The sequence below is a fragment of the Leptonotus elevatus genome, chromosome 1 (genome assembly GCF_054856555.1).
Source record: "Leptonotus elevatus isolate MCC_2025b chromosome 1, RoL_Lele_1.0, whole genome shotgun sequence".
Taxonomy (NCBI): Eukaryota; Metazoa; Chordata; class Actinopteri; order Syngnathiformes; family Syngnathidae; genus Leptonotus; species Leptonotus elevatus.
The window spans coordinates 49,274,962-49,288,073 of record NC_141239.1 but is presented as its reverse complement, the minus strand read 5'-3'; the positions used below and the strand labels follow the sequence as shown (position 1 = coordinate 49,288,073).

At 39.7% G+C, this 13,112-nt stretch overlaps 1 protein-coding gene across 2 annotated transcripts; it reads right to left on the bottom strand.

The window, feature by feature from the left end:
• Nucleotides 1–396: 396 nt before the first annotated feature.
• LOC147184231 (transmembrane protein 184B-like) lies at nucleotides 397–12,952 on the bottom strand. 2 transcript variants are annotated; one of them, XM_086066826.1, is made up of 10 exons: nucleotides 12,511–12,952; nucleotides 10,318–10,536; nucleotides 6,291–6,456; nucleotides 4,825–4,915; nucleotides 4,214–4,289; nucleotides 3,992–4,083; nucleotides 3,404–3,573; nucleotides 2,850–3,044; nucleotides 2,661–2,687; nucleotides 397–1,246 (listed from the first exon to the last, which is right to left on the bottom strand). In XM_086066826.1, exons 2-10 carry the CDS (start codon nucleotides 10,534–10,536, stop codon nucleotides 1,017–1,019), a joined length of 1,266 nt encoding a protein of 421 aa, XP_085922952.1. In that variant the 5' UTR covers nucleotides 12,511–12,952; the 3' UTR covers nucleotides 397–1,016. The 2 variants fall into 2 exon arrangements, with proteins under 2 accessions (XP_085922952.1, XP_085922953.1); XM_086066827.1 differs by lacking the exon at nucleotides 2,661–2,687.
• Nucleotides 12,953–13,112: the final 160 nt, after the last annotated feature.

Genomic DNA, 13,112 nt, shown 5'->3' with positions numbered 1-13,112 from the left:
TAATATTATGGGTTATCTTGGGCTGACATGAGGCTGTTCCATTTCCCTTTTAAACAAGAATTCCATTTTAGAAACATGTACATTCATCTTTATCATCTTTCATGTCTTTGTCTATCTGTCTGTTATGGCTGACCTCCTGACTCACCGCTGCCTTGAAAGTTGGGTCCAAGGCTGGTTTGATCTGGAATAAATGCAATGACCTTAATTGTGGGATTATAATCCAGTGCACACCACAGCTGGGCTGCAATGCAGTTCCAGTAATCTGTGTGGGCGTTGTCCTTCTGGCAGTCTTCCTGGCCCACTAAAATCTCTCCTAAATCATATCTGATGCTTCACAAATATTATCAGGCCATCAGCTTGTCACGCCATGACACTATAGATTCCCCCCCCCCCCCCCCCCCATATAAAACCAAGTGACGCACACATTTCTGGAATAAAAAAACCAACAACATAACTAATCCTTACCCACAACATTTAGCGTGGACCCATTTTCACGTTAGCATAAAGCCTTGATTCACTTGAAAAGAATCGTCGAAAAGAATATTTGGAGCATATTTTCCGACTCTCAATATTTGGCAAGGTTTCAGCACAAGTTGAAATCAAGAATCAACATGACAAAAGCCACCACAAGTCAGAAAATGATGGCACTTTGTAGCTCCAGCTCAATACAGCTACCCGGCATCTAGCTTTTGCTACGGGGTTTAAAGTGCAGTATGAGGACGCTATATGTAGCCATATAGCAAATCAAATACAAATTGCCAATACGGACTCTAGACTCTATTGACCTCTCTGATGTTAATAGTACAAGTCACAACTTTACCCTCTAATGAACACAAAATAGAATTTCCCAGCTCTTTTCTAAACTACTGTATATATAAACTTCTCAATCCTCTCACTATCTCATAAACCAGCCATGTAGCTCAGCTAAACAACGATAACCTCTGAGCTGACTGTCATAGCTTCCGAAGTAAGGGCTACAAGAGTCAAGGGAAACTCATTAAGGTTGTGTTCAAGTCTCAGAACTCATCATCAGAACTGAGCAGCAGGGTCTTCTCATTGTCCCCTCTGGTGCTGAGGTTACTGTGGCTGCGAGAGAGAGCTGGGCCTCCACCTCGCTCCAGGGTGGATTGCTGGGTATACTGCTGATAAGCTGGCGAGAAGTTATGGATGGCGTCTTGCACCATGTCCCCTGGATTCATGGTCTCCTTCAGGCTGCTGGAGATGCTCTTCATTGGTGCACAGCGCCCTGCAGGTGAGGAAAGGTGAAATATCAATTTCACGATCACTGAGCAGCGTAAAGTGAGGCGAGATATAAAAATGGACATGACATAAACAAGTATGAATCTCCTATAGCAGTGTTTCTCAACCCTGGTCCTCGGGGCACACTATCCAGCCTGTTTTCCATCCCTCCCTATTCCGATGCGGGTGAGGATTGTTATCAGACCTCATAAGTCACAAGTTAATAAAATTCACAATTAATTTTTTCAAAAATCTATACTAACTGTCAGTCCACATGTGTGGGTGTTATTTTTTACAAATTAATACTAAAATGTTGAAAATGGCTTGCTCCGTTTGATGATGTAATGTTAATGGGTGAACAAGCATGCCGTTTTTGGGGTCTCCTTAAAAGTGACCATTTAGGAGGTATCAGGTTTTAGCCCGACGCCAGCGATATGTTATTTGTCTGGTACACAGTGAATGGCGTAAGATGATAGGAGCATATCATTTAAAATGATGGGGTGAGTGTGTGAATACTATGTAGTGTATTTGATTCACTTGGGAGTTTATTCAGATCAATTCTTAAAGACAACTTGCAACACATTTGACACAGTCTGGTGTATTGCTATTCAAATTTCTATTGAAGTCCACCACGTGGCCTGTTGGAGGATGTTTTTATATAAACTAAGGTCCTGGGTTATTACAAGGGGTGGGAATCTTTGAATGTCTCATGATTCGATTCGATTCAGATTTTTGGGTCTGCGATTCGATTCAGAATCGATTTTCGATTAAGCACGATTTTTGATTCCAAATGATTTGATTGACAATGATTTTTGCTTCAATCTATAGATGTGCAAGGAATTGTAATGATCTACTCCAGTCTGACTCGCTAATGCTAATTAGTGCGCTGCACTTTTATCACTCAAAAGAACGGCTCCACACTGCAAAAAAACAACTTTAATTGGAATAACTTGATCATGACTTTTTCCTTCTACTCTCTAATGTGGCTACAACTTAACAGTGTATTAGACCACACACTGCCCCTCAGTGGCCAAATCGGGTACAACATGAACAGCGCTCCAAATAAAGGCACACACAGACAAAGGCAAGACAGTATAAAATAATTTAAATAAAATCGATTTTGAATCGTACTAAATGAGAATCGATTTTTTGGCACACCCCTAGTTAGTACTAGTAGTCGCCCTTTCTGGATGGGAATTCACATTAATGCTAAATATCCGAGAACTATTCAACAAATGTACAATGGAGAATGAAACTAAGAAGTCAACCACAATCAAAAAAATATACAAACTGAAGTCACGCCAATTCAAAATTAAATGACACTTCAACCATTGTGAAACATTATACAAAAAAATCCCAAAACAAAACACCTTGACAATGACAAACATAAACGGTGGTCATAAAGCTAAGATCACACCTACCGTACTGTCCATAGATTGGAAATGAGCCTTTAAATGCAGCGTAGCAAGGAAGAAAAAGGACAAAGGGAAATATTAAATTCAGAAAAGTCAAGGACAGACCAAAGAGGAAAACACAGCAAAGGGGAAAATAAAGTAAAGTAAACTCACAGTAGAAGGAATAATCAACTTTTACATACAAAAAGAACTCACCATACGAATCGAGTCTTTTGTCCATATAGACCTTGTAAGTGAAGGCGTGGCGCAGAGCAACGGCAGCAAAGAACATCTCAATGCAGATGATGAAGTTCTGGTAACCAGCAGCAACGGTTCCCTCACCCACAGAAAAGTCAGCAGAGTTTATTTGAGGAATGGCACCACACTTCTCAAGGATGGCCAGCAGCATTCCTGAATTGATCAGAGAAGGAAAAACACACAATTAGCTGTTCACTGAATGGGACAAACAGTCAAAGTAAGTAAGTCAGAGCTGCTGTCTCACGCCCAGACACTCAAAGAATGAAACAAACTGGGTAACTCAGATAGGCCACGCCCCTTTGGAACAGATTTATGGCATTTCAATTCATTTCAAATGGGGGAAATTGATTTGACACGCGACTAAAATAAATTAGGAGCTTGGTCGTGGAACAAATTGAACTCATACGTTGAGCTACTACTGCACAGTACATAATCCATTAACAGTTGCAGTACTATGATGTGAAACAAGTCAAGTTGTGACGTATGTGCTGGTTCAGTTGTGGTCTTTATACCTTGCCAGAAGGACAGGAAGATGACAGACTTGACCATGAAGAACTTGAGCACGGGGTTATAGGGGACAAGGAGCTCTCTTGTGGCAAAGTAGAAGAGGAAGAGCGCATACAGCGACAAGCTGACTGAGATGTTGTAGATGATGGTCACGTACAAGTAGCCACTTGCCACACTGCAAGAAAAGCACACATCAAATGAATCATTTAGTTGCATAGAATAAAGCTAATCATTTATATTTACTTTAGAAAGTGATCATGAGGGATTTTTTTTTTAATTTAAGTTTTTTGCACAAAAAATATTTGGAGACTTTCTGAAATGCAATCACCACTGAGGAAACATTCATTTATTAGTACAGTTACTTTTGTTTTTTAAATAAATACAAAAATAACAAAATATAGTTACTTGTTAATTAACTCATCCCAATAAAATGCATGCTCATCTTTTATTACAGAAATAAATGCACTGCATTTAAATATTGTGAAGGCATAATGAAAATGTAATAGCATTCAACTAGCGTGACAAAAACAAAACACCACCGTATCATCAGCTGGCATAGCTGTGAATATTGGTAAACTGTTGTGGCAACATACTTGAAATCACCATCTTTGTATTTTCCAAAGGCCTGTAGAATGACAGTGATGACTGCCATTAGTGGTTTGACCACACAGAACTGCAGAGTGGCCTGCGGGAAGCAAGAGAGTCAACGTGAAGTCTATATAATCCGGAAGAGGGAGAATGCATAGCGGTTCCTTTGTGCAGGCAATACGAACACATGCATATTAGATGTATGTGATGAGATAATGCATTTGTACCTGTTTGCAGAACCTGAGGAAGCCAATGGAGTAGGTCTTACCCCACAGACAACATGTCCCATACATACAGCTTGACCTGAGGTGAAGCGCAGGGTTGCAGAGGTCAAACATTGGTGCAAACTAGGGGTGTGAATTGCCTAGTACCTGGCGATTCCATTTGTATCACGATTCGATTCGATACCGATTAATCCCGATACGAATCTATAAATTGATTATTGAGGTTTTTTTTTTACTCAAATTGAGAAAATACTCATCAGTTAACTTCTACATGTACACTGTAAGATTTGTATGAAAATGTATTTATTTATCTGGAAATTCAGGCTTATAACTGAGACAGGTTGCAGTCTGTTTCATGTTTGAACAGCACTGAAATAAAACATTAAGGCTTAATGTTCCATTAATATAACATTCTCTATGCTTAATAAGTGAATCCTAACCCTAAGTAAGACGTTTTGTTGAATTCCCATTAAAAAAATTATGTTTAGAAATCGATATGGAATCGATTCGAGAATTGCGCGCTGTAATATCGCGCGATGTATTGCCGAATCGATTTTTTCTAACACTATTTATGCAGACTAAAGTGCTTGTTAGCGGCGACAAACAAGACTTACTCAATTGGTTTCCCTCTGATTTCAGCCATGATAGCACTCTCGCCTCCCAGATATTCATAACACAGACTGAGGAAGTTGTAGATGACAAAGGCTGTGGAAAGCACACGAAAAAATTTACTACATTACAAGCAGCAATTATTATTATTTCAGTATTCATGCTTTCAGTGAGAGTGAGATTTTTCTCTTGTAAAATGTGTGCCTTGGCTCACTCCTTAAGTGCTGTATCCACAAGGTTATCCTCAATTATAAAAACTGCTACCATGCCACTAAACTAGGACTCATACATGATACTAACATCCATTAGTCGTTTCGATCAAACTTTTGTCATCTTACGCAAATATTTTTTTGCATGAATTCATTAATAAAAATAATTTAAAAATCATCTAACAATGTATTAAGTGATCAAAGGTAATTCATTTTTCTAAATGGTAAAATGACACAAAAAGACATATTTATTAAATTAAATAGCAGACTAATTATAGATGAATTATAATATCAAGAATTTCTTCATTAATTTGACATGTGTGGCTTGATTGGTAGTAATTTGTTTAGCTGGTGGGTGTGCCCTGAGGGGTGGTCACTGGTGACTGGTGAGTGATGGATTTGCTGAATGATGATTTATTTACCTGCCAGGGTGTAATGTAAAAAGGCTTATTTAACAAGTACCCAGGCAGATTTTTTTTTATAGTTAACTCATGCACTACATGTAAAGATCAATACAGTTATCCCATTAACCACTTAGCTTGTACCACATAGGAATAATAAGTAACAGCAAGATCCTTGTTAAAAATTAAAAACATCACAAGCTAAAAAAGCTGAAAGGAGCCTAAATGTCAAATGTCATTGGGGAAGAGGAGCTAGTTTGGTTACAGACGATGGAACGACACTTTGCACGCACGCTGTAAACTGGAACTTCAGAGAAGTGGGGTAAAAAACAGATAATGAACGCCAGTGCATGTGCATGAAACATACTGACTGATGCAGCAGCTCTTATCAGTCAATCATTGCAGTTCCACTGCGAATGACTACAGTGGATTGAAAAACATGGAAAGCAACAAGGAGTGACATAACCACCACACTGTGTAACATCATTCTCAAATTCTGAAAGTATGGGTCAACATTTCTGAGAAAGCACAATACATACACTATTGGCTGACAAGCTTACATTTTTTTTCCCCTCTCACTGTTTTTCAGTGGATTGACTGAGTTTTATGCGGTTGCTAGGAAACAGGTTCGCCCTTTCCTGTAATCTTTCCTGTAATCTTCAACGGGCCGCAGACATGATAATGAGGAATACAGCCTCTGCAAACGGACTGTGCAGTAAACACCATTTATCACTGGGATATCACAATTATTCCTTTCTCGGATGGACAATATTCACTCATCTCTGCGGTGACTGTCGTCGAGTAAGGCGTGATATTATTCAGTCCGACAGTAGAATAAGACACATTTCTCTGTCCACTCACCTTCGTAGCAGTCTCGAACTGTGTCAAAGTACACATAGTACTCCTCATTGGTAAAGAACAGAAGGCTGAGCCAGGAGTCAAAGGCATAGATAGGGACAATGAAGAGAATCCTCACTATATGCCTCTGCTCATTTGGGGAGCTGTAGTAACGGAGGTGCATGTAGATCTGCAGGGACAAAGGTGTAAACGTGACTAGGTTCCATCATGAGAGCCATTTCGGACATTGTAATGAGTCATTTATGCAGCGGTAATTGTCGAGTGTTAGTCTTGGTATGTTTGCATGGAGCTGAATCAGTCACGCAATGTGCATTTTTAAATCCAAGCTAATTTTAACAGCCTCTAGAAATAAATAGCACAAAGTAAAACGTAAGGTTTGAGTCATACAGCCATACAGAAATGTAATGTCATTGAACAAAGGTGAGTCGTTGGAAGCGAAACATTCAGTTGGAGCATTAATGAAAATGATCAACACTGCTGTACATGCTGACAGTGCATGCAACAAAATGCGTCAAAATCCTGAGGTGGGCATATCTGACAATAATGATGGAAGCTCTGTCATCCACCAACGACAAACACACATTTTGTTGACGATTAACAAATGATGGGAAACTCCGAAAAACTGACCATCTAAAGTACTCTGTTTCTCCTGCAGTAAACAAGTAAATATACACGTACCAGGTATGCTAACTTCCTCACACGCCATTCTCCAAGCCTTCTCTCCCACTCTGCCCCAATACTGATAGCTGGCTGTGTTGTAGAGCTCGGATGACTGACCGACCGTGATGATAAAGCTTTCATCCAGTTATAAAGTCCTCATTATTTTACATCTGGCACAGTGTTAGACAGCTAAAAGTTGCCATTTTACATCAGGCAGGTAATGGAACAGCTAAGGGGTCCTAAAAAGAGGAAGTCCAAATTCACCAGGCTGGGTCCTCCGAAGGCCGAATTTGTCGTCGACATGAATGACGTCACTCCCTGCGCGACTCGACAGCACGCACAGACTTACACATGTATGGCCTGTTGGTCAATGCGCTACTGACAAGCAGCATTGACAAGCCATTCATATGTAAGTCTGTGCGTGCTGTCGAGTCGCGCCGGGAGTGACGTCATGCAGCCGACATATTTGGACGCAGACGTCGAGTCGGTTGGCCATGCGCAGCAGTACGACTGTGCGCACATACCATATGTGGCAACATTAGTGAGGAAAAGAATAGCGGTGACAAAATTTAGCATTAAAATAACGCCGACAGATTGACGATTACAGTTTGCTTCGGCTTGAAATATTGACGATGACGTAAGGGTGCCCTGACTGTTGACGATTGCTGAAGGATGGACCCTCAAAATTCAATGATGCGCCCACCTCTGCCCAAAACCATTACATGATGACTTAACAATAAAGGACAAAATTATCATTTGGCACAAACCAATGACAAGTTACATCTTTCCCAATCACAATCAAATGAGTGAATCTTAAATTATTCAGTTATTATCATTCACCATTCATGAGGATATACTTTGTGCAGACCTGTCACGAGACAACAGTAAATAGAAGTTGAATATTGGAGCCATTTTGATGTGAAAGTTGTGTGTTGTGCAAAGTGTGCGTGTGCACGATTGTGGAAGGGGGGTTGTTTTGGGTAACTGATACTTGTCTTTTATCACTTCTTTTTAAACGAGCAAACAGCAGGGAGAACTTTTACGTCTATGCCGTCAGTCTCCTTTTCAAACTGCACAATGTTGCACCTATCACCTTTCCTCGACTGTAAACAGACGTACGTACACCTTTTGGTAAAAAAAAAGAAAAAAAAAGGCAGCTGACAATAGACCACTGTAACACTATACTTCTCTCACAGGGCTGATAGCATGAGCAGCATCAGTTCAGTTAACAATTGCAAAGATGATCCAGTTGGCTTGAGGTAGATGTTACTTTTTTTTTTTTTAATGGGTTTTCAGCATAATTAATAGAAAAATAAAAAGCAAAAAAGATCAACAACTAAGCTCCAGTAATAGTCGTCGTTGACACAGAGCAGAGAGAATATTGCCTGTGTGTATTGTTGTACTCTGTACTCGGTCCTGCCACGTGTGTTTTAAGTAGCAGTTTACACTGATGGCAGATATTGATATTTTATGACAACACACCAACACATAATGGATTTACCCCGTTGTCACTCGTGGTGCAACGGATCATCATTGAGCCGTGATCTGTATGGATCAGGCCCCACGGTTCGGATCGCACATGATCCGCGGATTGATTGGTGAAAAAAAAAAGAAAAAAAAGAAAAGCAAACAGTGTGAATGCGTTCATATGAAAGTAACATGATCAGTCCACATTCACTATAACAGCAGCAGAGGAAGTTAAAAACCCTTGTGGATCACGTAAGTCGCATGTATGGGAGCATTTTGGCAACTAGGGCTGAAATAAGTCCTCAATTTAATGATACAGGATTTTTTTTTTCTACCTCTTGTCCCGACCCCGTCATTCAGACCTGTCAAGGAAGCTGGAAACCTACTCAACGTAACACGCTGCCTACACAAAGGCTAACCTTCTAAATAAAGTTGACCAAATAGTACATCGACGGCAATGCAAATAGCCTTAGTAGACTTTGACTTTGTAGTTGGCCCGCGATGTGGCGTGACGGCTAGCTTGACTTACCATTTCGATGTTACGTAGTTTTTATTGACATCACATCGTTGTGACCAACATAAACACAACGCTATCCCGAACTTATATTCAATCGCTAATTTAGTATGGATTTGTATGGCGCTTTTTCTTTTGCTTTCACACAATGGATACATTATTCACATACTCGCACATTCACACGCTGGTGGCAGTAAACTACATACTAGGGCTGGACGATTATGACAAAACTTATAATCACGATTATTTTGATTGAGATTGAAATCACGCTAAATAAAATGATTATTCATTGATTACTACTAAAACTCATCTACTGTACTCAAAACTATGATCATAGCCTTACACCCATCCATCCCTTCACAATGAACACTATTTTTTTTGTCAAGTATAATAACATAACTTTATAAAATAATATATGAAATTCAAGTCTCTTGCATTTGCATTCTTCATTTTCAAACATAAGCATGACATTACCCTCTTTATCATATTCATTTTATCTTATGCTATTTTCACAAGTCTGGGGACTGAGCGGGCTAACCTGGGACCTCAGGGATTGTATATTGTGCTATGTCATGTGGAACTGTGTGTTGGTATGAACCCCACGATATATTAGTATTCTTGAATTTTGAGGGAAAGAAAATTCTGTGAATCTTTAAACAAAAATCAAATACTGGGTGTTCCTGTGCATTTTGGCCTCTAAGGGGCAGTGTGGTGTCGTGCATCCATAGTGTACACGCTTACAATGAGAACAGAAGAAAGTTGCGATTGGATTGTATTAAAATAACTCGTCTTTCACAAATTGAGAAGTATTTGTGCCTTTGAGTAGTGTTATCGCACCTGTGGGTATGCACTTCCACAGCAGTTGTGTGTGAATATTCATTGTTTGAAAGACTTCCAAAGTTGATGCTAACTTCCTGTTAGCACTTGAATGAGATCCGCCATTCTCTTTAGCTTTAGCGCTAGGCTAGCGATGTGTTGTTTTTGTATTTAAATACACACTGTATGTAATTCTCTTTATCGTGTGTTTAGTTTTACAGTTAACTCTAACTGGAGCGTCATTAAACAGCTTAAAGAACGCTTAGGGACGGCAGAATCACACTCATTCACTCCGGGGTAGCTACAAGCTACATTTTGCATTCAGGGTCCTTTCACAACGTAGGGACCTCGTAAAGGCGCTGCAGCGTTCTGCACATTGCCGGTAATCATTTTTCTTCGATCATTGCTTTTTAAGGATTGAGAGAAGCCAAAAGTGGGGGCAAGGTGAATGCAAGTTAATAAATACTACAGTATCATTATTCCTGAGCAAATAGGGGAATAAAGTTTGTGAACGTGACATCACAATAAATCGTGCACCAAGAGCCTCGTAAAAACATATGAAACAGTCTTTACCTGGTGACATGTGATCAGGAGTGCCGTCCAAACGAAAAAACCTGATATGATTTGGGCGGTAGAGGTCATGAGGAAAATGGGCTGCTCAGGGGTGACCACTGGGGCTTCAGGTACCCAGGAGGTGTTTGACCCCTGTGGGGCCATGGGTGCAAGGCCTGCTGGAGAGTCATTTGCCCGCCTCTCTGACGAAGGTATGTCTCGCTTCCAAAGCCAACTCATCTGTTGGAGGAAAGGAGGCACAGGGGGTATTTTAGGCAAGACATTCAAGCGCAGACTGAAGCGTGATGATGTTGTGATGATGTCATGGCATCTTCCAAAATATTTACATGTGGGAAGGGCTGCTATGATTTACAGTGATGTATTAACCAATGTTATCGCTTTCACTTCTGATTTTATTTATTATTTCAGCATCACACCTGCTTTTCTTTTTTGTTTTTTTAGCTTGTGTAGTGCTTTTCTTTTCCTGACTACAAGACTCAGATTACACGTTAGCTCAAAATTGTGTCCACTCCATTTAGACAACTGCATTTTTATGAGTAAGAAAAGCTAAAACAAGCTCTTGCGTTTGCGTTACTGCTCCAGTGCAAACACTGGAAGTTGCAACTTTTCTAAAAATGGGGATGTGCGTATGAAAAAATGGTGGAAGACGGGGAAGGTCCTATTCTGAGTCCTAGACAATCTTGCATTTTGTTTCTTATAAGAGGTTAGCATACAAAGTGTTTGAGAATGACTCACACTGCCTATGGGACACATTGGAATTATCCTTGCTATTTCTAATAAGAAACTGTGTAAGTGTGTATTGTAGCCTACGCTGCCTACTGTACTGTGAACCAACTCGGGACAGCAAACATATTTTTGTTGAGGGTTGCAAATAAAGTGCTACAAATTCATCATTTGTTGAAAAAGGTGTAGTTTGAACCTGAGGAATATTTGATTTTTTTGGTACCTATTGCTAAGCTTCTGCAATGTTAGAAGAGCAAAGATTTATTTTGACAATCATCAGTTATTTATTTCAGTAGTGACCATTTACAAAACCACATACAAACAACTTGTTCTGTATAACCTAACACTTATCCTTCCAAAGCTCATCTACTGAAGTGCCATGTTAACAGGGAGTAGCTAGCGTTTAGCCTGTTACACACAATGAAAGACATTTTGACTGACCGTCATAAAATAAAAAGGAATGACATGACTCATCAATATGCCATTACAATGAATTAGGGCCGGGCAATAAATAGAGCTAATTCGATACATCGTCATTTTAAAAATCGAATCGTTGAAAATGTTCTAAATTGTGAAATCGAATTTTGTCCTTAGAAGCTGTTGTGTTACATTCAAATGTATTTGTGGCAGAATGCTGGATGGGTGCTTTACAAGAATGTTTATAATAGCTACCAACTACTTAATTCTGGCATTTAAGAAAAAAATATGAATGTTAAGTTTATGTCAAAACTAATTTAGAATCAGTATACATTATTGTCTGAAAATTTTATATCGCCCAGCCTTACGATGAATGTAGTTTGGACTGAAGTTTTGCAAAGTTTGCTTTCTACCCCATGAATCCCAGACAACTCAAAATCAATAAAAAACAAACAAACAGACAAACATGCCCCTTCATCTACTAACTGCGACAGATATGCCTGAAAAGAGGTCATTGATCAGGGGTGTGAGGGTGCTGTGGTTGCCCAGGGCAACTGTCCCATTGGCCCCGCCCTCTGCACGCCCCGTTTTGACCGTATCACAAATTGGTACTAACATTTACCAGAGCATGACTGATCATTTGTTTATAATTAATAAAATAAAGAATTGTTTTGTATTTATTGAAAATATACCTGAAAGATTGAGAGGACGAAAATGTAAGGTTCATTGTGTAGATTAGAAAGTAAATTGTTGCCATAATTAGGCTCAATATTGTCCTACTGTGCTTTGACCGGAAAAGTCATTACATATTACGAGGTTGAAATACTTAACTAATCAGTAGTCCTTGTGACAGGTCAACATATGCCTGCAGGCGAGAAGGCTGCCTCTCCATCATCTGGCTCAAATTGTGTTCAAAATAATTGACGACAAACACTTTCTCAGAAGTGACCGCGGCTCGAGTAAAAACTATTAATGCGTTATTAAATAACTAGTAATGTTTAAAATACGTTTACATATACATTCTTATCATGTTGACACACGTAGGGCACTTACCTCCTCTACTGTTGTCTTGTCAGCGGAACCGGTTTGTATCCAAACATCAATTTAGCTCATCTCGAGTCGGTTACGCACTTTTTCAGGATAACCAGCTAAACGGTGGCATTCCGACGACATACGAATATTAACTTTGCACGGCTGCTCTTAATACATACACGTTTGCTTGTTTGCAGCAGCTAGCAAATGTGGGTATAGCTGGGGGGAACTAAGGCGAGAGGTGCTAGCTCGCGTTAGCTTGCCTTTCAAATCCCGTGTTAGCTTGATTTTCTATGTAAATTCAGATTGAAAAATCGCCACGAGGTTTTGACTAGCCCTAAATTGAGGATAAACACCAACATATAACAACTGCTATCTTGTAATTTCCTGTCGTAGACCAATACGCCCGCGCCGTTAGTCCTTCACATCACCAGTGGCTGCCAACTGAAGCATACATCAGATGTTTGCACTTCACACATGCGCAGTGTTTCTTTGGCACGTAATTGTTCATTTTGTCAATTTCTCCCAATAATATATATTTTTCTATTCTCAATTGAGAAATTCACTCTAGGCTTACTAGAACATCAGAAATGTATTTGGTGGCAGGCATGCCCCAACTCCCA

What these genes read in the sequence shown, in the direction of transcription:
- LOC147184231 (XM_086066826.1), bottom strand. Translation starts at nt 10,536, where the DNA reads ATGAGTTGGCTTTGGAAGCGAGACATACCTTCGTCAGAGAGGCGGGCA. An exon ending in TCCTGATCACATGTCACCAG is followed by an intron (nt 6,457 to 10,317) that starts GTAAAGACTGTT and finishes TTGTCCCTGCAG; the next exon opens with ATCTACATGCACCTCCGTTA. An exon ending in CTTCCTGTCCTTCTGGCAAG is followed by an intron (nt 3,045 to 3,403) that starts GTATAAAGACCA and finishes TGATCAATTCAG; the next exon opens with GAATGCTGCTGGCCATCCTT.